The following is a 25,497-nucleotide window of genomic DNA, read 5'->3' on the forward strand; positions in this document are numbered from 1 at the left end:
ACTTCAGTTCAGAGGACGGGTACTCCATCTAGTAAATAATAAATGAATTAATAAATTAAGTGTATTCAGTGAACGATATATATATATACATGACAGTAAAGCATACATATGTATTTAGGTTTTATTATGGTACTGAACTAAGAATCGTGATTTAATGTGCAGCTAAACTATTCTTATATATAAAAACGCACATTTTTCTGTTTACCTATCTTCTTCTCTGGAGCAAGAAGCTTTATGGTATTTATATCAACGCTTGCAGCTTTTTCATAATTCATCCTTTATTCTGTAGGATTATTTGAGCTTAACATATATGGCAAAAACTGATTTTTTAAAAATTCAAACTTTCTAGGATTATTTGAATTTGGCATTTATAGCAAAAAACTGTTCTCTAAAGATTCAAACTTTATCAATAGGATTATTTGATAAAGGCATTTATAGCAATACAATTGTCTAAAGATTCAGCCTTTATTCTATAGGATTATTTGAACTTGGCATTTATAACAACACAGTTTTATGAAGATCCAGACATTATTAAATGGGATTATTTGGCCTAGGCATTTATAGTAACACGATTTCTAAAGATTTGACCTTTATTTTATTAGGATTGTTATAACTGGGCATTTAAAACAACTAAGTATTCTAAAAATTCACACTGTATTCGATAGTATTATTTGAACCAAGCATTTATAACAACACAGTTTTCTGAAGATTCAACCTTCACTCAGTAAATTGTTTGATCTGGGCATTTGTAACAACACAGTTTTCTGAAGATTCAACCTTCACTCAGTAAATTGTTTGATCTGGGCATTTGTAACAACACAGTTTTCTGAAGATTCAACCTTCACTCAGTAAATTGTTTGATCTGGGCATTTGTAACAACACATTTTTCTGAATATTCAACTTTTACTCAGTTAGGTTTTGTTACAAATAGTCTATTGAAAACTATCATTGTTTACATTTCGTTTTGGTAAGCTAAAAATTTTCTGGACAGAAATGTATAACTTTGTATAATTTAACATTACACTGTTAGTACTGTTGTACATTAAACAGTTGGACGCCAAAATCATCACTAATTGTATACAGCTTTATTTCTACCAATAAGGTTAAAACTTATAAATATTTTATTGCTTTAACAAAGTATGCATCTATTTATTTAACTTGTAGAAACAGTAAACTATGTTAATGATATCGAATGAAGTTAGATTTGAATCTAATATGATAACCAAAAGTCGGTTTTGATATGAAAACGACATAACCTGTGTTATCATTTTCTTTTCAAACTGTATTCCTCTAGTAAGAATATTTTCGTACTTTAAAGACCAATACAGTTCTTCCCTTTCATGAGATCGGAAAAATACACATTATCACGCTAAGTTCAATTTTTCATTTAATATCATAACAACAATTACGGTAGCTTTGGTATGATAACAACATGATTTTTGCTAGCATCATGATTATTTTCTTTCAGTCGATATTTGTTCTTTTCTGTCATGCACGAGATAGAAACGAGACTGTTCGGCTTCATATCTAAAATCAAGTATTTTTGTCGATTGTTTTGAATTTCGCGCAAAGCTACACGAGGGCTATATGCGCTAGCCGTCCCTAAATTAGCAGTGTAAGACTAGAGGGAAGGCAGCTAGTCATCACCACCTACCGCCAACTCTTGGGCTACTTTTTTCCAACGAATAGTGGGATTGACCGTCGCATTATAACGCCCTTACGGGTGAAAGGGCGAAAATGTTTGGTAAGACGGGGATTCGAACCCGCGACCCTCAGATTGGAGTCAAACGCCCTAACCATCTGGCCATGCCGGGCCAGTATTTTTGTGATAACATTTGTTGTTAAAATATTTATAACAGATTTGTTAACCTCTTATAAATATTTTATATTTTACCAATATTTTAATATTTATGTTGAGAAGTTTGCAGAATATTGTGTCAATTATTTCTAACATAAAATTGTGTGAGTCTCATGTTTTACTTTCTCCGTTTTATTTTTATATAATTTAGCGCAAATTCTTTTACTTTTTAGTAAAGTAAAAGTTAACATTTTTGATTTATGTTCCACTTTTTCAAATCTACCATTTTTCACTGTTAAGGTAAAAACAATTTTTTATTAAGATTAAATAAATTATGTGTATTTGATAAACATGATAACATTGGGTCTGTAATCTTAAGCGTTAATGAAACGTCAGTTAGGTTGTCCAGACAGCATACCCACCTTTTATATGTTTTCAAGACTTGATGATATTGAGCCTGAAATGCTAAGTTTTCAACAAAGACCCAGAGTCAGCTTCGAGAAAAAGAGATTACAGAAACATAGTTAGATGAAAATGTTGCCAAATACACTCTGACAAATTTCGTAAGTTAAAAATCCTCGATGAAAAACAGTAGACAAGAAAGAAAAAAAATAGCAAGTAATTGGATTTCAATGGTAGAAAGTAATTTTTAATCTCTCTGGTCGATAGTTATATTAAGCTGAGACGAGACTTTTACAAAATGGATTTTAACTTCGCAATAACTTTAAAACGGTTTCTAATTATAGAACTAAAACGAGATTAGAAGACCTAACTAGATATGGTTCCACTAAGGAACCGTTGAAAGATAATTCAGCTTCCGATGAAAAGATACTGAATTTTCTAAACCTTATGATGATTTTCCTAACAACCTTAGAATATCGAAAGTACTTTTTACCCACCTTTCGAATATCACCCTTTCTTAGAACTAAGAAAACCTGTCTTAAAACTATTTCAGATTTTCTTTTCAAAGGTTACTAAACCTACTGATTAATTTCAAGTTTTGAAACTGAACCTAAAATCTGAGGAATTAAAAACCTTAAGATCTTTAAGAAATGACAAAGACGTACTTTTATTAAAATAATATAAGGGAAATTCTATTGTAATTCTAGATCGTTTTAACTACCTAAGTAATATAGTAATATATAATATTTGTTTTCACCGAAGGAATAATTGAAAATATATTCTCTGACGTACAGGCCTAATGTATTATTTGATTCACTGTACACTGCAGTTTTGTCTATTCAAGGCTCATCAGCACAACTTGGGTTAGCAAACGAATGAAACGCAGCTAGGCATCTTATAATTGTAATGTGTTTATAACATCTATGGATTATTAAGTCCTTTTAAACTCTCCACTTAGTAACCTAAATTAACTTGGGTAAGTTAATAATATTATGTCATGGTGCGTAATTTATTTTCCGTACTATATAATAGCCCAACTGTTTAGAAACAATATTTCAAATTATTCTATTCACCTTATTGAATTACATACTAAATTAACTTCTCGACAAGAACGTAAATTAAAGACTTTCTTATCACAGTAAAACAAGAGGGAATCCTCAATAGCCGAGGCACTTGAAATTATTTTAGGCAGGATTAGAGTAAATTAATTTATAAGACCTTGGGAGTAGTCAAATAATCACTCGAAAGGGTTTGACCTCCTGAATCGAAGATTATAATTAGATCTCAAATCGGTCAAGAGATGACGGAGCTATGAGCTAAAAGTTTATGTTAAAAAAAACAACTCAGAGCCATTTTATGAGTCGCTATGCCGTGGCTAACAAGTCAGGCCAACTATCCAATGAATTGTTTAATTTTTCCCGACCTTCAGATTCTAGTTCCCCTCAAATTTATGGTATAAACCAAAAATTAATAAGCTGAATGCTCTATCACTTCCTATTGCTTCTGCTTATAGAACTTATAATTACTTTGGTATAAACCAAAAATTAATAAGCTGAATGCTCTGTCACTTCCTATTGCTTCTGCTTATAGAACTTATAATTACTTTGGACATTTGCCCCTTATATCATAAAGACTTCTTCCTTCAAAAACAGCTCAGAAGTTTCGTCAAAACATTAAAAGATTTGGATCCTTATTTTTTATGGTTAGTTTTGATGTATAAAGCCTTTACAAATTAAGTTCACAGTCGAAAATAAAGTTCATGATAAACTTTTAAGTTTTTAGTTAAAAAAAGAAAGAAACATAGATTTCCCACCTCCGTTTTTCGTAAGAATTCACACTCGGGAGTTTACTTTCATTGGAATTTCTTCCATGATCCTAAACAAAAAATGGGGACCATAAAATTTCTATTTCATACAGGTAAAACTATTTATTCCATTCACCCGACTCCCCCAGTAGGACAGCAGTAAGTTTGTGTACTTACAACGTAAAGTTTGGGGTTCGATTCCACGCGGTGGACACAGCAGATGTCCTTCTGTGGCTTTGATAAAAATAACTTTCACCTAACTTTTTTATTGAGAAAAACGCATGAATATATCAATTTGTATCACAAAATAAGTATCCTTCCGAAATAATAAATAGAACTTCATAGCTCTTTAGAGGTCGAAGAAACTAACATAAGGAATTTAGAAAAGCAGCCCTTTTATTGTGTGTTACTGTAACATTCCTAAACTTTTGCACAAACATGGTCAAAAACTGTTAAAGAGTATGTTATGGATTTCAATGTAAAATATCCTTTCGCACCAACGAAGAAATTAGGTCAACTTCTGTCAAGAAACTATGTTGACATCGACATGTTAGGATCAGTGTATCAAATAAAATGTAAAAAGTATAATAGTTCTTACATCAGAGAAACTAACCGACAGCTTTCAACATGACCGAAAAACATTTCAAAATTCCCTACAATTTCAATTTTTTTTGTTTATACGTAAATAAATAAATAATAACGATATCGAGCCTGCAGTGTTGTGTTAATGACACGTAAGTTATAGAGCCTGTCAAGATAGCATGCAAACCTCCTAACTTCTTCACGGAATTTTCTAGAATTTCCTGTCATTTATTACCTGAGTTTCAGAATCCCTACAGCTGCCGCCCTGTCTCCAAGATATATAGTAAAATAGGAGGGCATGGGAGTTAAGTTGACAACAGACCTCATCCTCTTTTGATCTTTTTTTTGCGAAATAGTATAAGCATTTCTTTACGTTTTCTGCCAGATTTCAGATTTCTTACTTCTGTCGTCGTTTCGGAATTATAAAGTGAAATGATTGGAAATGTGGCGAGATTCTACCTTCGAAATTTTTGTGAAATGTTTCTTGAATTTTTTACAACTTAATACGTATTTCAGAGGTATAAGTGTCTAACTTGACGAAAGCCTTCACCCCCGACTTTATTTACGAAATATTATGAGTCTTTATTGCTAATTTTCTACTAATGCAATTTGAGAATTATAAAACAAAATTATATCTGTGAAAGCTATCGTAACGTTACTTGCTTCTCCCACTTTGAAACTTTGCATACATTTTATGTCATACTTTAATAGTTCTGTTGGGGTAGTTAAGCACAAACCTACATAATGGGCCATCTGTGTTCTGCCCGCCACGGGTATCGAAACCTGGTTTTTAGCGTTGTAAGTCCGCAGACTTACCGCTGTGCCACTGGGGGGGGGGGTCATAGTTCTGAGAACGTTTCGTAATTCCTTCCTTTACCGTTTTGGATATTTGCTGACGAAATGAGCTCCAGTGTTAATTACTCGATCGGCAAACTTTACAAACAAACAATATTTTGTTTAACCATCAAAACCATCTCTTTTTACTTCAAACGTGAAATACAGAATCGAGCCAGTGGTATAGATATTACCACATTGGATATAATGTCAACGAATATTTTACTTCTTGTTTATTGACTATATGAGTCATTGTATGTCAACTCGGTTGGATACCATCAACTCACTATTTAAACACATTTCTTAATTTAATTATTTCCAAACACCTTCAAATACAATTATTTATACCCATTTTATTACGAGCGTTAAATATTTTAAAGTATAGTGAGAGTTAGTGGCATAGATATCGAAACACATATTGAATATGTATAAACAATTAAATATAATGAGAGTGGACATCTGTAGGTAAGAAAGAGATGAAGCGAATTCATTAATTTCAGCTTTAGAATGTATTGTTGATGATTTATCACTTAATTCACGAAACGTCATATAAATAAAGCCGCGAGAGTCATAAAAAAAAGAACGCCATTATCAAGATGTTTATATTATACTGTAAGAATTCTCTTGTCACGGTTCTCCATCTAGTTTCGCTTGTCACCTTTCTCCATTTCTAGTTTCGCTTGTCACCTTTCTCCATCTTTAGTTTCGCTTGTCACGTTTCTCGATCTCTAGTTTTGCTTGTCACGTTTCTCCATTTCTATTTTTGCTTTTCATGTTTCTCCATCTCTAGTTTTGCTTGCCACAGATCTCAATCTCTAATTTCGCTTGTCACGTTTCTTTATCTTTAGTTTCGTTTGTCACGTTTCTCCATCTCTAGTTTCGCTTGTCACGTTTCTCCATTTCTATTTTTGCTTTTCATGTTTCTCCATCTCTAGTTTTGCTTGCCACAGTTCTCAATCTCTAATTTCGCTTGTCACGTTTCTTCATCTCTAGTTTCCCTTGTCAAGTTTCTTCATCTCTAGTTTCGCTTGAGACGTATCTCCATCTCTAGTATCGCTTACTATGTTTCTCCATTCTCAGTTTCACTTGTCACATTTCTCTACCTCCAGTTTTTTCTGTCAACTTACTAATATGGCACTTGAAAGAAATGACAAGATATTGAGAATATTTTGTATTTAAACAACAAGGTAGGAAAGAGTTAAGCTCTTCACAGGTTTGACTTTATACTTAAAAACGTCTGCAACAGGGAATTGAAATTATGCAAGAAATCAGCATGAAATCCTAACAAAATTATACTGAAAGATTACGAAGTGGGAGGAACTGACATCACGTTAGACACTCTCCGATAAAACTTTATATCATTTTAATCCTCAAATTACCAAGTTTTCTTACTAACGATGGGATCTACATTTCGAGCAAGCTAATGTTTTGTTTTTCGCGTTTTTTTCTATCATAACATTCAGTGTAATGAACTGATTAAACAATTCTGGTGAAATCGCTCGTATTATTCATTATTGAAAATATTTAAATTGAAAAAAAACAAGAATTATTTAAAGGGCAGGTAATAAGTAGTCCGGAATTTAGGTTTGTAACCAGATACAACAGACACTTTGCTTGAGGGTTTTAGTCCAGTGTAACTTACTTACGATGATTTGTAAGTTAAATATAGGTTTGTAGGCGTTACACATTGATCACGTCGAGACCAGATCCCCTACTAATAGACTACTAGTTTCACATATACAACTTCGCAGCACGTGTGTCGGTGACGCACGTGGGTACTCAGCAAGCGGCGAGTGTCACAAGGCTGGTTGGCGTTCGATGAATGTGAAATGAATTATATATATACAGTAAGAAATAGGAACTGTTACCAGCTTATCTCTATTTTCATGAGAAAATAGTTAATTAAAACAACAACAAAAAAAAACATTATTTAAATCCAGTAAATATTTTTTTTTATTGTTTGTAAAGAATTTCTAATAACGTACTTCAAAATACTAACTTAGTTCTGCAATATTATGCAACATTACAATAACTCTGAAAATTTAAGAGCATGGTATAACATACCAAAGTTAGCACTGAAAAGTTAAAAGCATTATAATGAATGTTTATTAGAAATGTATTTGTTGTTGTTGTTGTTTTCACTCTTAAAACATTAATATGATTTTTAAAAATATCGAAATTGGTGAAAGGAAAAGATTGGGTTGTTTGCCATTCTTTCACGTACAACCTATTTTTAAAAATATAGTTTGAATATTCTGAAGCAAATAAACAACGATACCTAGAAAATTATATCGCTCAGCCCATGAATTCCCAAGTGTTTATTTAGCCTGAATGTTTATTTTCATTGTAGCAAAAGTGATATTTTTTCCTACTCTCAGATTGGTTCTTTGTTTTAGTTAACGATATAAGTAACGCCATTTTTTTCAGTAAGGCCATCTTCTTCATATATTACATTTGGATAAAGGTGTTTATATTAAAAAACTAAACTGATTATTTATTAATAGTTGATTGTTTATAAGAATAGTCAACTATTCGAAAGCGCTTGAATTTTGAGTCTTTTTTTTAATTCATTGCACCGTTTGGATGTTTATATTTAGCCATCCACATTTCAACACTGATAAGTAGCTATTAGTGTTACAGTGGATTTGGAAAATAAGAATATTTATTGAACTACATCTTGTTCGTAAAACTACGCAATGGATTACCTGTACTTTGTCCATCACGGGTATCGAATCCCGATTTTTTAGCATTATAAGCCCTCAGATTTAGCGCTGAGTCACCGAGAGGCTTGAGCTACATTATTAATCAGATGATTGTAAAATTATTACTAAAATTACTGACTACTTCAACAACTTTGCGTATCAAAAATGCATAATCAGCTAGAACTTCAAGAATGTTTTCGCTGGTGATTTTTAGGTTTAAAACGTAAGACAGACGACTTCGGGATAATACACTTTGAATGTTCTAAAGCAAATCATCGTAGCAGTACCATTGTAACACATGACTTTGTGATAGAAGAGCTTGGTTGAGGGTCAGATAATGTTGTTAGCTGTATAGACAGACGTTTGACAAATACCTGCACTAGATGTAGCGGGAAAAATGGCATTGTTAAGACTGCGAGGTCAAGTACTTAACTTGCCTACTGAGGATGTCCACCCACTTTTATCTCCATAGCAGTACGTCTTCACCTAAAGGTGTGAAAAACGACTTCAAGGGTTCTCTAACAAGAGTTGCTCAGGAAGTTTATTCACTCGGGCTGGCAGGCCAAACCATCAATAACTAACTTTAACGAAGCCATTATTTCACAGGTGTCGACGCCTCGCTACCCATTTGAAGAGACTGATAGGCTGACCAGCGGCTACTAACAGCTCCTATAGCTTCTGAAACCTCAGAGAAAATGCCTCATAAAGGTAGGAATAGAATGTTTCATAGGGGTAGGAAGTCTACTTATCATTTTGAATTACAAAATGAAGCCTGCACGTATGTTTCGTTTTTAAATGAATTTGTAGTTGTGTAATTTATATTACAAGATAAAAAAGTTTAAGTGAAATTGTAATAAATCTTTAACATTATTCATTGATAGAAAATTCAACTTGTTGTTAATGCACAAAGCGGAATACTATAGAAGTTGTGAGTCCTCAAAAGTATTGTATTTCATCTACCAATCTGTTTGTTTGATTATCTATCGATAAATAGGCCTTTATAAATGTCAACTAGTTTGATTTCACTTTAAAAAAGTGAGGATGTTATTTTGTAATAGGTATGCTTGCTGTTTGTTCTAGTTAAGTATTCTTTCTGTTTGGGCCATTGAGCAGTTGATAGAGTGTGTGAATATTTTGTAACAAAAAACTTCAACAAAGTCTCACTAATTCGATGACGAGGAACCCACTTTGAGACTAATAATGGCTGGAGACGGCTTAAATGGGTAATGAAGATGACAAAACCTTGTCGAAACGTTGTACATTTGCTGTCATGTTAAACTTACATTAAAGTTTTTCTTCATTACCCATTTAAGCCGTCTCCAGCCATTAAAAGTCTCACTAAACACCATTAACCTTCTCAAAAATTCTAAGACTAGGTGAAATTGTTGTAAGATCGTACCAAGCGTCATCACCGGACACGTTTTTGCTCATAATTTTCTGAAAAGTTTACTTAATAATTCTTCAATTACATTTTTTGTTGTTGTTTACTTCAGGTCACAGTGGAGTAAATCAGCTAGGTGGAGTGTACGTGAACGGACGGCCGTTGCCAGACTCGACCCGTCAGAAGATCGTGGAGCTGGCCCACAGTGGTGCTAGGCCTTGTGACATTTCCCGCATACTGCAGGTCTCTAACGGTTGTGTTTCTAAGATACTGGGACGTTACTACGAGACCGGCTCCATCAAACCCCGGACCATTGGTGGCAGTAAGCCACGTGTGGCCACTTCGGCTGTGGTGAATAAAATAGCCGACTACAAACGAGAGTGTCCTTCCGTATTTGCCTGGGAAATTCGAGACCGACTCTTAGCAGACGGGGTGTGTAACAGTGAGAACATTCCAAGTGTAAGTACACTCAAAAACAACATGCTAGTTACAACTGTGAATGTAACGGAGAAGATTAGAAACGTCGCGAATTCATTCAGACTATTAAATTTGATAGTCAGCATTTGCTAGTCTCTGATTCTGGCATAAAAAAATGTATTTTCACCTTTAGTAACATTACTTGAAAAATAAATGTTAGATTACAATTAAACTGAACTAACTGCTAAATGGAAATTTTTTTATAAAATAATTTTATGTTATATATTATGTAAATATAAAAAAGCATTGGTCGTAATTTACTTCTTTATGATAGACTGATTAACATTTTGGAATGTTTTGTAAAAAAAATTTCTGCGTAGCCTTTATTAACGTTTGTTTAAATAAAATTGTTAAGCAACACATGCTGACATCACATTAAGATCATCATTAGGGAATACAGTAAAGAAATCCCTTTAGTTATATAGATGGCAAAATATTTGAAACTAGTATATGTCACACTTGCCCCCTGATGTGATGTTAAATGTGCTCTTAATGACAACCGTGAAGTTGTGTGATCGCTGCGGAGTCCTGGCAGTCTTTGTCACGGGGTCACCCCTACACAAGTTGGAACTCGATATCAACATATGCTATCATATTGTGTCTCCGCTCAATTACGTGGCTCAACCTCTCTGGAATCTTTTAATCACTTAAGAAGTGTGATTTATTAATAATGATATACAGTTCTGATAAAGGTAAACATGTAATGTATTCTAATTAATATTTCTAATTATTGATTAGGTTTTCAATCATATAACTCGTGTTGATTTCAATTAATTTTCGAAATGCATTTATCTTTTTTCTTCTTATAAGTATTCAAGTAAGTGACAAAAATGTTCGTTTTAAAACCAAGACTCATCTAAACGTATACTCCTCGTATTCCGACGGAATTATAACATAATCACTACAGTAAATATGTAGTTTTGGAATTTTCTATAAGCTAGCTTGAAGACACCGTACAATGACTTTTACTCCAGAAGCATTGTTTTAGGAATTCGCTCGACCCAAACCACGTATAAGACTGTTTGATTGCATATGATAGGGCAACCCTTGCTGTTTAAGTTTTGAGGGGGTGTGAAGTTAGATTGTGTCTTACGTTTTTTTCTACACATAGGTTTGACTGCTTGCCGTTGTACGGACAGCTCATGTCGTGTAAATGAAACCCAATGCCCAGGGACTTGAACATGTATGACTGACAACTGTGACAATCCAAACAATAACTCCACATGTGCTTATAGTAATGACGATAATGATGACAGTTTCAATGAAAACGTAAATTAAAACTGACAAAACTGTGTAGCAATTTACACATTTGTATGTAATATGTGCTATAGGATTAACTGTCGAAATGTACTTGACACATCTTATTACAGTCTTTTTGTGTCTATATAACTTATAATGTTTGATAGCCGTTTTTAGGATAAGTTAGGAAATGTATCCTTATTTGTCTCGCAACATTTAAATTGTTTTGGTAAATGAAATTAAATCTACATCCATTAAAACATATTATGATATAGAACTAACTACAGATATCATACAACTACTAAATGATGTTTGTAAGGCATTACAACCTTCTATTGAAACACTTGTCTTTATTATGTCAACGTATGGATATAGTGAAGCATCTTATTTGTTAATCTTTATGCACTTACCTTCATTTCCATCGACTAAATAATGTGCTACTTTCATTAAACAGTATTGTGGTTTGATTAAATAATGTACTACTTTCAATGTATTTGTTTTATTACATGAAAGTTTGGGCGCTATGTGATTTAAGTCTTATATGAACAGAAATGTGAAAACAAGAAATAAACATATCTTGATCTTGCAGAAACAATTGGCTAAAATCGCAAAATAATATTATTATAATACATTTTAAATAGTTTGACGGGTTGATAAAAGGGAAGCGAATATATGCATAATAACATTTGCAATCAATCTGAGGGTGACGCACATATATTTTTATGACAAACATTTTAGTAGATGTATTAAAACTAGCTTAATATCACATTTGTTTAAAGATGGAGATTATCGTTGCTATACACTGAAACATTTAAGCTCGTACTTCAATGATGAAATGATAGGTTTATGTACTATTCAAGGTGTGCGAACATGATGTTAAGGAAAACAATTATCCGTGAAAACAAATCCATAAATATGATTGCTTTAACAATATGTGAAGTCATACCTTGTGTGTGGTATGGGTTGCCGATGACCATGCATATCTGGCTGGGTATAGTTCCTGGGATATCCGTACAAATCCACACTAGGGTTTAATTCGTCTCTCTTATATCTAACATTTAAAGATCTGGCATTGGAGGAAAGGCCTTGTCGGCACTAAAGATAGCAGATGTAGTGTGGTTAATATACAAAATAATAGAAGAACATTTATTCTTGTTCAATACTAAATGTGCAATGTGTCCAAGATGTCACGAATCATTCTTATAGTGCAAACCTGGGTCAAAACAGTTCTGAGCAAAAGCAGCCTTGCTTTGGGAAGAATTTTCATGAACACTAAAACCAACATTTTGAGATCTTCTTTGAGATCGAGTTTTAAACTTAGGTTAAGTTTTATATGAGATATTGGTCTAGCGAGTTTTCTCTTGATCAAAAACTTACTAATTTAGGGTTCAAAATTGAAACATTTTGCTCTATTCATATTTTACAGGCAAAAGTACCTGAAAATGCTGGGCTTAAAAATATCGCTATAAATGGGGACGTGGGACGTCACCTCCACTATTTTAATCTGTAGCTCACGAACAGATTGTCCAATGCAAGGTTCCCGTGGTACACGCGGCAGTAAGAGCCACTTTCGTTTCATTTTCACGTGTTTTACTATATACATCCTCGCTTAGTTGAACTCTCGTTCGTGGTTATCTATTTAAACTAGATATCTAAAGAGTCCATCTGATTTCTTATCTATTTAAACTAGATATCTAGGGAGTCCATCTGATTTCTTATCTATTTAAACTAGCTATCTGGGGAGTCCATCTGATTTCTTATCTATTTAAACTAGATATCTAGGGAGTCCATCTGATTTCTTATCTATTTAAACTAGATATCTAGGGAGTCCATCTGATTTCCTCAACCAAACTTCATCGACATTGGTTCATCCAGATCCTTACAAATACTTCTGACACAAGTCAGACAGAATGACGGAACTCTATACACATACATATGTCAGGGTTACTAAATTTACCCCATTTGCGTATTGTGATAAAATCAGATTTTAATATTCTAGGTACTGTTATTAGTATTTAAGATATTATCGATCTGTGATTTTATAGGAGTACCCGTTTGACACCGAAAAATAAATGTTTCTTAATTTATGTTGATTTACTTTCCTAACATTAAAAACAGCATGTTTCACTAGGGCAATGTGGTTGAAATATATTTTAAAATGTTCAGTGACGTTTAGGGAAACTTTTGGTTACAAATAACGTCAAAGCTGTATACGTTTCAGTCATAGCAATTTGGCTGTAAATACATGTTGTGAAGAAATATATATATATATGTTGAATTATACAAACAAAAAAATGTTATCGTTGTTCCTTAGACCTCACTTTGGATTTGGTATACGTTTCAAACAATTATTTTCTAACATATTTATGATAACAAATTATCTAACTGGATCACAACTCCACTTAACTATAATAAAATGGATTTCTAGGTCCCCTCATCGTTTGTTTGTTTGTTGTTAAGCCCAAAGCTATACAATGGAATATCTACCGATTTACCGCTGTGCCACTGGGGGGCAGGTCCCCCTTATCTAAGGGGGAAAAACAACAATAACAAATAAATACAGCTACAGTGCATGTTGTAACTCATCTTCTGTTTATGGTTAATGCAAATAATTGGCTGAAATTACTACGAAGTAAAAAGTGGAGAATGTGAAACGAAAAAAAATTCAGCTTTATCAGTTCTTTTGTATCTGATGCACGATTCAGTTGTTTTTGAAGTAAATGTTTTTAAAATCTTGTTAGAACTTGAACTCCCAACTATTTCCTAAAACCTGTGATAACAGATAAATTTCAGCCTCTTTCTTTTTTGTCATACATTATAACAAGTTTAAGATATTAATTAATAGTTTTAAAGTGTCTTTCACCGGAATATGCAACATACAAATCTACCTTCGTGTACAAAATATGAAATGAAAACTTTACATTTTACCCACTGTATTACCTTAAAGATAGTTGCTATTGGATAAGTCATCAAAATAATAGCATGTATTTGCCTAAAACGAAAGCAAAACATTCAGTTCTTTTCATTTCAATATGTGTCATGCTTCTAAGCCTTTGCGTCTCGTCGTATAGTTCTATACAGTTATAGTTCTGGTTATTAGAGTGAATAGTCACAAATGGAGTATAATGGTTACAATATTTTTCTTCTCATAATAAGAGTAAATCGAAGGGTTTGTTTGTAGTTGAACACAAAGCTCCACAATGGGCTATCTGTGCTCTGCCCACCCCAAGTATCGAAACTCGGTTTCTAGCGTTGGAAGTCCGCAGACATACCGCTGTGCCACTGGAGAGCGAGTAAATCAGAAACAAAAAAACAGAGTAGTAATCTGATACTTCATCTCTGATTATCAGATTAACTCATGTTTGCACACGTTCTTATTTGAGAAGTCCTTGTGATTAGCGGCAAAAATCGCATGGTTGTACATTTCTAATTACTTCAAGTATATCTATAATGTTCGAACACACCACATAAAGTTTAACGGTTTCCCGTTTGTTGATTTCACTGATTATTATTTACCTATAATTGAAAATCGTTGCATGCATGCGTCAATCAAATATTTCCAGTAAGACGAGTGTGTTTGGAAGCTATCGTTTTAAATGACTTGCTGGGTGTCGAGATTGTAGGGATAGGTGCGTTTTTCTGTGAGACTGCTAGTGGGTCACCATTTTTAGTGCTATATTTGTCAATCAATTGCGCTACAGGTGGTCTGTACAATGCACACAGGGTAATCCTGTGAGAAGGTGTCGGTGCTAAGGTGAGATGTTTCAAAAATTGCTATGAGCAAAATTCTTCTGTGAATTTGACAAGCGTATCTAACTGGCTTTAAGATTTGACAAGAAAATTGGCAGTTATGTCGACCAAATCAATGACGTCTTTTTAGCAGGAGAAAATCTTTCCGCTGGTCTGAGTTTTGACGTGGTTATTATATGCGCCAACTAGGAGTGGACTAGGAAACATAACGACACCCATAATACGCGTTACTCGGAGCATGTGCAGCGACTTGTACTCGCATTTTTTATTTTCATTTTTTTGGCCTTGTGTCATTCCTGGTCACTCGCGCTGTAACCGGAATCTTATTATTTCGAAACCGGGAAGAAAATGCCATAAATGAGTTAAACAAATATTAAGAATGGATTTCTTGTAGAAGTAGATTTTGAATGACTTTCAAAACAACATCCTGTCATTCCGAAATTTATATATCGTATATATTATTTCTTAGGAGATAATTATTTTTAAATCAAAATAACTGCCAAGAACAACGCAATAGAAGAACTTGACTCCGAACTAAGCACATTTTAAATAACTACTAAAGGATTTAACAACTTACAACCTACACACAAATCATGGTTATAAATTAGTTTCACAAAACACAAAATAGGTACTTCCAGCAATATATACTGACTAAAATAAAACCTGCTTGGTGTTTAAGAATGTGTCACGCTGAAACTTTTGGCACTGATATTTTTATTATCGTAAACTTGTTAATCATAATTATATAATTGTTTGCTACTATTCTACAGTAGTATATAGAAGCCCCCCAGTGGCACAGCGGTATATGTCTGAGAACTTACAACGCTAGAATCCGGGTTTCGATACCCGTGGTGGGCAGAGCACAGATAGCCCATTGTGCAGCTTTGTGCTTAATTACAAACAAACAAAGTATAGAGAATATTAACGCTTGAAAAACGTAGAAAACATAGCTTTTTTTATAAACAAGTTTTAATACGAATTCTAAAAAAAAACAACTAACTGAAACTTTTAAACAAAAAAGAAAGAGAATGTGTCATTAGATACATATTTATTTAGCTTGGTAAATACGGCAAGAATCACGAAAGAAACACACAATATCCAAAGCAAGTTTGAATTAATCACGAACATTTATTTTGAACAATTTTATGAAAGTATAGGAGTTAGTAAAATATAAAACTACATAGTAATAAACTAAACTTCTAAATATAAACCAGAAAGTCAGTAGCTGTGATATATATATATATATATATTATTGTTCCCTTGATAAGTTTTAGCGGTATAAAACTGGGAACCTAAAACATATAATCGCTTTCTTAGCCAAATCATTCACAAAAATCTTTTGTCATATTTTTTTAATTGCTAGTTTTTTTCCATTTTATTTTCAGACCAAATACAAGAAAATAAAGGTAAGAAAAGCAACAGGCATGTAAAAAAAACGTATACCTAAAGCCAGGAATCTTTGTTACTTTTGCTCGTATTGAGTTTCGAACTTACACACTTTCTGAGCTGGATAAAAATTTCAAACAATTGTGACTTTTTACTATTCGTACAGCACAGCTTAACGTTGCGTAGGAAGACAAGAGCAAGACTGTTCGAACAATTCATTCCAATTTTTAGAGAAACAAACTCTAACAGTAAAGCGAAAAACCCTCATGTGTTATTTGCTGTTTTTCTTTGATCATTTCAACTTTTTTAATTGCACGGAATTTGAAGGCTGGTTTAACCCTAAAATTAAGGATGGAATACATAGACCACAAAGTAACTAACTTGTAATTATTTCTCTATATTTTGTTACAGTGAGCTTAAAATTTTACTTCTCAGATTTATCGATAAACAATATCAATCGTAAATACTAATAGACAAAAGTTACAATGATAATTAATTTAGTATTAAGTTTCGCTTCATGATTAATATGCTCTTTTTTTTTTATCTTAGCATATGCTAATTTAAATGTTCATTGAAACGCATAGATTCTGTGTGGAGTTAAAAAGAATGTTTTCGGACTAGTATTAAAGAAATTCGCATACTAACAAGAGTAAATGGAATTCAGCTATTTTCTACAAAATTGAACTTATACGTGTGTCATTAATTACATTTAACAACTGTCTATACCTGATAAGGACATCCCACTAACTTACTATATTTTAAATATTTTGATCCAATCTGTTCAGGTATCTTCAATAAACAGAGTTTTAAGGAATCTGACGAGTCAGAAGGACCAACAGGAACCTTCTCCTCATCATGTCCCCATGACTGGACCAGAATCAGTTTATGACAAATTACGGTTGCTAAACGGTTCCCAGCCGTGGCCTTGGTACCCGACCGGCCCAACTCACCACTTTCACGGCATCCCTCCGACATCATCGCCAGTTGCTCTAGGCCAAAATGCGGGTCTTGTAGGACCAGTCCACGGTGGAAACGGTCACCCAAGTCTTGCAGCATGCGAAAGCCACCGTCAGGATCACCCTAGCGTTAAAAAAGGTAAATGATTTATTCGTTTGATTGTGAGAAATGACGATAGTTATTAAGTTGATAAATAAAAACGTTTTTATATTCTTATAACTATGCTAATAAAAAGGTTATTTGTTAAGATTGTATGGTTATCCCTCTATTGGTACCCACTGATCGAGCAGCAATATAGTTTCTCGATTTTTAAGTAAAAATGATTCAAAGACTCATCAGTGATCATTGGATTTTCAACAGTGAATGTATTATATATTTAACGTTTTGTCAGATACTAGTACAGATGTAAGAACGATTTGGTGAAACAGAAAGCAAGGTATTTTTGAATAAAGATTTAGGCAGCCAAGGCAGATATGACCCCCCATATTTGTTCTGAGAGAATGAAGATGAAATTACTTATAAGGTTCATCGCAGCATTTATTAAACGTGATCTGTCTGCTAATAGACTATAAATTTGGCTAAATTCATGCTATGAATATTTGAAAGTAAAGTGTACAATTTTTAGTGTAGTCTAACAGTTCGTCCAAATATGTATATACATTATGTACTGAATGAAAATATATTGAAACAAAAACATTACAGAATACACCCAGTTCTTCACATTAAAAAGTCCAAGATAAATACTTATAGCTAAAGAACTAATGATGTATATAATGATGTTAAAATAATCGTAGTTGAATAATGATAAACAAGTATTATGGAAATAAATTTTTCCTCTCTTGTAAAATTTTACGTGAAATTGTCAAAAGAGTGTGTCTCTCTCTTTCAGTCATGAAAAAAGATTTAGAAAAAAGATTAATATGAGCCACAGAATGTAATATTTAAAATTTTAAAACGACGGATTTACAAATTACACAGCCTTCGTATTATTCTATAGGTCATAGTTCACGTTGATCTTCCAACAATATCTAAAATAATGTGACACTCCGATACTGGTTCCACATAAACTTCCGTTTTTTCATCCTGACAATATGAAATCTAATAACCAGTGTGTATTTCCCATAATAAATATGTTTATAAAGACATCAATGTTACCTGTCTAGTTGCTGCCAATCTAGGCTGTTCTTTTCTAAGTATATTTGTCTCAGCTTGTAGAGGTGATATTATCTGCAGACAAATATAGTTAAAACCGCATATGCGACGAAAATATTAAAATTAAATAATAGGTTGAACAATCGCCAAGTACTTTTTATACTTTTATTCAGAGAATACAAGTATAAAAAAGAACTTGCTAATTGTTCAACCTATTATTTAACTTTTAGGTGATATTGTCTATCAAGTTAAAATTGTTATTATTTGGGATAAGATATTAGCTAAATACGTATTTTTTATGATACTCAACAAGGAGAACAATTTGTTTTGTTTCTTAAATTATATCAGTTAACTTAAGGACTATAAACTTCGAATATAGTACAAGTGTAAGATCTACAAACAGATGTAGCGAGATTGTTCCATTTTGGGTTTAAACTTCTGTAAAACTTGTTACCATTGGGATACTTATAAGCGTTTGCTTATTGCAGTAAAATTGGCCACGAGGTATGTTCTGCTGAGCGCTAGTTTAAGTTCTTTTGTTTCTTTTCACAACTATCATTTCAACACGTTATTTTATTTAAACAAAGAAATATAAAAAAAACCTAAGATATTAACACGTGTTCATATTTTTTGACATATTCGATGCTAAATAAATAGTTTTTCTTGACTAAAATCCTCGAATTATTCTCATGTGTTTGTTTGAGGAGGAAAATATTTTTTATACATTTTATCAATTGTGTTTCAACGAAGAAATACAATGCAGGCCCAAAGTACTTTATACAGTGGTATAATATAATTTGAGCAAATATACAATATGATAGCAAACATGGTTTTGTAGTTGATAAAAAAAGTTTGGCCTTCTGTCGAAGTTTACGAATATCTAACGTACAACGCTCTGAGAATACGTGTCGAAATCCATAAATGCTCAGTATACTACATTCTGAGAATACGTGTCTCGAGAGTTTATAGATGTCAAAGATTAACAAATACTAAGTATATAGGGCGTTGAATATGTTATATTAAAACGATTTTGAATATGCAAATCAGCTGCAGTCTATTTAAAGTTCGATGGAACAGCATATATCATAACTACTTTTTTGATATTGTTTGGCGTTGAACAGGTAGTATGATGCTACCTAAAATTGACTGTATGTAACAGCTCTTTCAGACACAAAATATATACACACTAAGATAACAGAGATGTGTTCAGATGGGAGATTTAGAATTTCTGTGACGGGGATATCGCTTGTACTTAATGGTAATGGAAACCAAAGGAATATGAATCATTTGGGGTACCAGAATCATCAAGAAAAAATCTGTAACAAATCGTACTGCAGCCGTGGTAAACTTGAGACAGGCTTGAATTCATTAACACTGACGTGTTCAGTGGCAAAAGCCGTACTCGTGCCCTAGGCAACAGTACGAAACATAATCGAAAGGATCTCTATCTGAAAGCGAGGCCAACAGGGTATGGGTTATTTTCACCAATATAAGACTTCCAGTAATATTTCTCGTTCAACCATCATATACCTCACTCAACTGGAGAATGAATCAGGCATTCATGCTATTATTTAAGAAGACATACTATTAATATAGCCGGACTTATCGTCTATGGATTTATGTGTGATCTTACTGTTGAAATGGGTGCTAAGAATACTGTGTCCTCGTACGCTAAAGGATTATGGATCTACAACATGTAGAAGTGGTATGCTTTGGACATGACAGTCTTTTATAATGAAAACTAAAAATGTATTCAGGATGGGGATATTTCGGGTACCTTTCCTTCGTAAACAAACGAATGATGACAACTCGAGGTTTTTACTTAATAAAAGCGAAAAAGCTATTTACTTAGCATCAAAATTGTGGTATAGCTTTTTCAACCCAAACTCTTCACAAATGTGATAATATCTTATACTTTTCTTTCTCTAATAATATAACATGTTGAAGCGATTTTTGAGAAAAAATGGCACGGTCGTCAGATAAAGCATGACCAGACGCGGCGATACAGACAGTAACGACGTGGTGAGGCTCCAAGTTCATTTTAATATAGCGTACTCAGTTTCTGTTTATATTCCGAGAATTTGTGTTGAAGGCCTATAAATTACGGGTGTGAATTACTTTAATACGACGTTCAATAGCATAATGTAGAAGGTGAGTCGCACATTGAGTAGCTGCTAAGCTGAAGATTATCAGGCCTTTGGTGCCGCTTCGAATGTGATATAATTATCATGTTAATTCTCCCAAAACTGTCTAAAAGCGCTTCAATACAGAACATTGATATAGTATATATGATGTTTATCCATCTATTATATGAATATTTAAAGTTGAATTACTCTTGGTACCGATGGAATATAATGCCCCCCCCCAAAAAAAAATCGACAGTTGTTTTCTGCATGGCCCTCCTATACGTTTGGTCAAAGTAGATAATGGATCTAACGATGCGGCGTGTACTACAAAACGGGGAGATCAAATAAAGCGAGCACACCTTTTGGTTTTTCTTTTCCTAGCCTCTAGTGCCAACTGATTGTCTAGCAAGCTACCATGTACATACGGTTTCCCGCTATAGAAGTCAGTGCCAAGTCGTCCATCCACAGTAGTATGGGATTCAACTTAGGCCTGTCGAAAGCTGTTAATGCATCTTCTTGTTCGAAGGAACACTCTGGGTTTTGTTCTTAAACGCACATGTCTGGAACCTGGCGAAGTTCAGAAACACAATAGTTGAGACCTCTTTTTTTTTAACCCTAGGCAGCGAGATACACGTGACGAAGGTTGAGGAGTGAAGGGGAGGGGTCGCGTGCGAGTTCTAGGTAGCCATAATTTCATGAATAGACCGCTCAAACGTTTGTGTGTGTGTGTGTTTGATCAGTGAAGTTTGTTAAGAACTTACACCGCTCAGCCTTTGTATGTTTGGTCTCGTTGTCTCCTCGTAGCCAGCAACGACAGAATAATCTTCTTTCCGAAGGAGTCTGTCCAGCACTCTAATCCTCTTCTTACCCGTATCGTAAGCAGAATCACAACAAAGACATAAGCGTTTCTCTTCTAAGGTATTCTTGGGCTGAAATACTGATCTCCATAATTTTCTATTTGATTTCCGATCATCTGTATCAGCCTCCCTATTTTTCGTTCGTATTGTATAAGATTTATAAAAAAAAATACTTACCCAAAAATATTTTAAAACCAAACAGGAGATCATCGTTGGTATCATACACGCCTGCTAGAAGTTTATTTACCATTTATAACCAAACTGTTTGCAAAATTACGAAATTTACAGATTTTATACAACGCTATATTTTAAGATAACTTTCCAAAGAACTCACTCCCACCAACTTAAGATATTTTACAAAAGTCTTTGCCGGAAGAACGGCTTTAATCCTGTTTTGCCTATTGATTGTCTCCATACAAAACGTGCAAAATAGGTTTGTAAGTTTTTCATGTTTCGATACAAGGCTGTGAAAAGCAAATACAATTATACAAAAGCACACAATGTTGACCATTTTAACAGCTGTATTGATAATCACCTACAGTAAAGCATTTCGATGTTTTCAAATAGTCACACATTTCAAGTTCAGTGAAGATTATAGAAAAGTGTAAATAAAAACAGACTAAGTGGAGAATAACAACAAACCAAACACTACAAAACATGAGAATGTATTGCAGAACAGTCTCCGGATGAGGGTTTAACGACAAAGTACAATAGACCTGTTTGCGGTTGATTTAATGCATGCCGAATTTACTCGCGTCTTTGTACTACAACTTGTTTACAACGAGCTTAAAAACTCCTTGAAACTGGTTTGTTTACACTCAGTTACAAACATAACATTAAATAGGCTATACTATAGGAGAGGTCGTTTACAAAAATCCAAACAAACAAGAAGGTATATTCCATAAGACAGATAAGACGAAGAAAAACATGCCGATTTATGAATCTAACTTTCAAATGGAGAGCAACTTTCGAAACGTCGTACTCTACATTTGTAGGTTTCTACAACAGGCAGTTGCTGTTCATTTGAAACTTAGATTCATTATGAATACTCTGCCTAAACAACCTATCAAAAATGACGATTTATATTTCAACGAATTTTTTGATCGATAGAACTTATCGAATACCTTCTTATGATAAAAATTCCATCACTGCCTGGCTCAGCATTGCCAAGTGCTTAGGGAGCTCGACTCTCTGGTTCGAATCGCCGTCCACCAAACATGCTCGCCCTTTCAGCCGTGGGGTCGTTACAATGTGGCGGTCAATCCCACTATTCGTTGATAAAAGAGTAGCCCAAGAGTTGGCGGTGGGTGGGGATGACTAGTTGCCTTCCCTCTAGTCTTTCACTGCTAAAGTAGGGACGGCTAGCGTAGATAGCCCTCGTGTAGCTTTGCGCGAAATTCAAAACAAACAAACCATCACTGCCTCCAACCTCACCTTCTCTTCCTTATCATCATTATTTTGATAAATCCATCATTATTTTCAGTCTTGAAAATATAAAACTTTTATAACCTTTTACGATGGATTTAGAGCTGTGTATTACTATCCTTATTGATAAAAAATGCTTTTATTTGCTAACATTAAGTTCTATTAAAACGAAATGGACAGATATAAAGTTGTGATACAGAACTGGAAAATAAAATTCAAGAAAATCAACAGCCCAGTAAATTTTTATTATGAGAAACTAACATAAGGAAACCAAGTAAGCTGATTCTCTCAGTGTTCATTTGTGATGAAAGATTCTGTGGATATTGCACTCGATAAATAAGGGCGTGATTGTGCCGAACAACGGGTGGATATTACGTTTCGTTGTGTTGATGATAGGTGGGGACTGCAAGAGTATGTTAAAGGATATCACAGTACCAATCGTTTTATTTTTAACGGAAAAGATGTATATTGCATTTTCTTTTCGTCGTTTGTTTGGTTAAAAACGTTTAATGTTTGTACTCCCTGAGTGAATTCACTTTTCTTGTATCTCTTTGTCTGTTTTGCTTAATTATTTTGGAAAGACTTATACTTTTAGAGTCAAAACACACAAGTACGTGGACCACATCATTTTTATGCCCACTCTCTGGTATGAAATAATTTGAGTGCATTTGACGTTTCTAGATATAAATAATTTTATGGTTAAAGAATAATACAATATTTGAACAATGTTTGAACTAGTAACAACTCCTCTTGATCGCGAGTATAAACACATTTAACCAGCTATAAGCTTGGAGATTAAGAACAGATAATACAAAGAGTTGCTGGAGAGGCGTCTTCAGGGCGCCATCTATAGAAGAATATACTAGTTATGTTGTCTATTATAGTAACACTAGTTGAGACTGTTACTCGGCTGTCAGAGGATTATGGGATTTGTGTTCAACGAGTTTATTATCAGATGAAATTCTGACCTATTTCTTTAGAATAGAAATGGCATCAAAGACAAGCTGGCGCCGCTGTCCAGTTGGAAAGCCGTTTTTCGGAAAGATGACACTTCAAATAAAGCTTCGCACGTGATTATTCTGATAACGACTCCCAACCCTCAAGGACGACCATACCTAATATGTATTAAAGTTATTTAATAACGATTTTCTTTGATAATGCCTTAATTACCTTTTCTATATTCATTGAAATATTTGTCAGACCTAATCATTTGCATTGCTAGTTTTTGTAAAAAAAACAACAACAACAACAGGATTTTCTTGTTAATACGAAAGCTATGAGGATATTAATACAAATGTTCATGTTCATAGTTAATTACCCGTCGTCCCTCATCATTAAACGGCTGTAATCTAGAAGTTTGCATCTGTATGTTACGCGTGCATTTTACCGTACTGGTACGGAGGCTTTTACAGTTTGAATCTGTATGTTACACGCGCATTTCACCGTACTGATATGGTGGCGTTCACAGTTCGAACCTGTATATTACGCATGAATTTCACCGTACTGATATGGTGGCGTTCACAGTTCGAACCTGTATATTACGCATGAATTTCACCGTACTGATATGGTGGCGTTCACAGTTCGAACCTGTATATTACGCGTGAATTTTACCGTACTGATATGGTGGAGTCCATTGTTTTAATCTGTATGTTAGGCCTGCATTTTACCGCACTGGTATGGTGAAGTTCACAGGACAGCTGAAGACATAAATGGTACTTAGTAAAGGATTATGTTGAGAAGTGCAGTCTGGTTCTCAACATCAAAGGAAAAAGTATGTTGATTTTAATGTTAAGTAGATCGCCTACATGATATGAAGTTCGTTTCGTTTTTGGACACCTCTTACAGCTCGTTTCGTGAATGTGTGTAATAATAATCCTAAACTGAATTTCTGGTATACCTATATTCCATAATTTTTAAAATAACTATAAGACAAATGTAATAACATGTCTGTCCAACGTGTTTATTATTTGTTCTCAACAATCGAAGACATAAAGCAAAAGAAAAACAAAATAACAACATTGGATTAAATTTATATAATGCTTATTTATCTATCTGTATATAATAGTACTGTCTGTTGTATGTCCATGTAACTACTTCTCAGGGTGTGGATCCAAAGATGGTATGGAGGTTTATTAGGTCCATGCGGGGGCATATATAAATATACAGTTTTGCATTTTGAGGTTTTTATGGGCGTTTTAACAATTTCTTCCACTACTTCGCCCCCTGTAGATGGATCTTCATCAAATTTGGTATGGGGAGTTTGGGTTCAGGGGGAGATACATAAAATTTTTCAGTTTTGCGTTTTGCGATTTTTATAGGCGTTTTTGCGCTTTTTACCACTACTTCGCCCCCTGTTGATGGATCTTCACCAAATTTGGCATGAAGGTTTGTTGGGTTCATGCGGAGAAATAAGCAAAATCTCAGTTTCAAATTTTTTTTCCTGCAGTTTTTATGGGCGCTTTTGCATTTTCTACAATTACATATAAGGGAAGCAGCTTTTCATGTGCTAAGATAACCTTTAATTAATCATGAATTTACATAACTTCCGTTCAGGGGACTGGTACTTCAGCTAGTATAAGATTAGTTTTAGATTACGTATTTAAACACTTTCGAAACATTTTGAAA

General features: G+C 33.8%; 1 protein-coding gene across 3 annotated transcripts in view; it reads left to right on the plus strand.

Moving 5' to 3' along the window:
* LOC106476859 (paired box protein Pax-6) overlaps positions 1-25,497 on the plus strand; it is a 51,144-nt gene that overhangs the window by 20,164 nt on the left and 5,483 nt on the right. The window contains exons 2-4 of one of the 3 annotated variants that reach the window (XM_013937480.2): positions 8,729-8,830; positions 9,616-9,962; positions 17,141-17,450. In XM_013937480.2, the coding sequence (XP_013792934.1) occupies positions 8,818-8,830; positions 9,616-9,962; positions 17,141-17,450 (670 nt within the window). In that variant the 5' untranslated portion in view covers positions 8,729-8,817. Of the gene's footprint in view, positions 1-8,658; positions 8,901-9,615; positions 9,963-17,140; positions 17,451-25,497 lie in introns of those variants that run through there. The other 2 variants (XM_022381390.1, XM_013937487.2) reach the window with 2 other exon arrangements.

The sequence above is a fragment of the Limulus polyphemus genome, unplaced genomic scaffold, assembly GCF_000517525.1.
Source record: "Limulus polyphemus unplaced genomic scaffold, Limulus_polyphemus-2.1.2 Scaffold159, whole genome shotgun sequence".
Classification (NCBI taxonomy): domain Eukaryota; kingdom Metazoa; phylum Arthropoda; class Merostomata; order Xiphosura; family Limulidae; genus Limulus; species Limulus polyphemus.